General features: G+C 29.0%; 1 protein-coding gene across 2 annotated transcripts in view; it reads left to right on the forward strand.

The window, feature by feature from the left end:
• LOC111728740 (inversin-like) overlaps nucleotides 1-1,562 on the forward strand; it is a 58,696-nt gene that overhangs the window by 14,726 nt on the left and 42,408 nt on the right. Inside the window, exon 6 of one of the 2 annotated variants that reach the window (XM_023534263.1) lies at nucleotides 48-79. The exons of the other annotated variant lie outside the window; for it this stretch is intronic. Coding sequence (XP_023390031.1) covers nucleotides 48-79 — 32 coding nt within the window. The remainder of the gene's footprint in view (nucleotides 1-47; nucleotides 80-1,562) is intronic. 2 annotated transcript variants of the gene reach the window in all.

The following is a 1,562-nucleotide window of genomic DNA, read 5'->3' on the forward strand; positions in this document are numbered from 1 at the left end:
TGCTGCATATGGGGGATACATCAACTGCATGGCAGTACTCATGGAAAATAATGCAGACCCTAACATTCAAGACAAAGAGGTAGAAATTCTGGGTCATTTCTATAAATGTTTAACGTATTTTTTCTTTGTTAACTAAAATTCAGTTAAAATGACTGTTTACCAAATGAGATCATTCACAAATCTGTTAATTAAAAATGATTTTTATTTGTCCATGTTCTCTTTAAGTCCTTGTCTATATGTCTATATAATTTAACAAAATCATAATATAGAATGTAACGTTTATCAAATACATACACGTGGCATATGTATACATATGGATATAAGTGTATGTATATATATATGATTTTACAAACCACGTTTTGTTTTGTCCACTTAAAATTATCACCAGTATTCTCTCATTTGGTATATAATCTTTTTCATAATCATACATGGTAAATATTCCAAAGTTCTAAGAATTTTATGTTTAATAACTCATTCAATCCCCATAGCAACTCGATAAAAAAGTTACTATTATTATCCTCATTTTATAGATGAGGAAATTGAAGCTCATGGAGCTTAAATAATTTCCTTAAGTTAACAATGGTGGCAGGGAGGTTGGAGGGAGTCCAGGTCCAAATTGTGCCTATAACCCAAATCTTAGAATTAAATAAGTAACTTCCTGTTGTTGGATACTTTTTCTTTATTACAGATCATGTAGCATAAATCATCTTTGTGCATTTAACTCTTTTTCTTTTGGATTATCCCCTTAGAATAATTTTCCCTAAGTGAGATTATTGAGTCAAAGTAATGAATGGTATAATAATGTGATTAGCTCTGGTACATACTTTCGAACTGATTTTTAAAATATGCGGGTTGATCTATGCTTTCCTCGGCTATGTAGTAATGTGTTGATTTCTCTCCATTTAGCCAGTATTGACTTTTTTGCTGGTTTAATTACTTTAACTCTTTAAAAATACTAGCCTATTTTGTTTTTCATGTCAGAAAATATGTTCCCTATTAATTCCTTCCATAAATATTTATCGAGATTATTACTATATATAAAAGTAACAATGAAAATATGTAAAATGTGGTCCTTGTACCTATGTTGTTAGAAATGCATCTTTTATAATTTGCAATACGTTTTACTTTCTTTACAAGTTTCCAGTTTCTTATGTAAGTAGTATATTAATCTACTTTCCAGTTCTATTTTTATATGTATTGTTTTTATGTTTATTATTTCAGATTATTTACATAAACAATCATACTGTCTGTGAATAATAACATTTTTATTTCTTCCTTTCCAGTTTTTATACCTTTCATTTCTTGTCTTACCTTATTGAACAAGCTCGGATCTCCAATGCAGTGTTGAATAGAATTGGTGATAGTTGACATTCTTAATTCATTCTGGCTTCTCAAGGAGAAAGCTTTAAATATTTCACCATTGAATACAGCGTTTGCTATAGGCTACCTTATATTTCTAGTTGCTAAAAGTTGTTTTAAATCACAATTAACTGTTTAATTTTTGTCAGACACTATTTCTGCATTTATCAATATGATCATATTATTTTTTTCCCTCTTTGCTG

This window comes from Pteropus vampyrus, unplaced genomic scaffold (assembly GCF_000151845.1).
Source record: "Pteropus vampyrus isolate Shadow unplaced genomic scaffold, Pvam_2.0 Scaffold123, whole genome shotgun sequence".
NCBI lineage: Eukaryota > Metazoa > Chordata > Mammalia > Chiroptera > Pteropodidae > Pteropus > Pteropus vampyrus.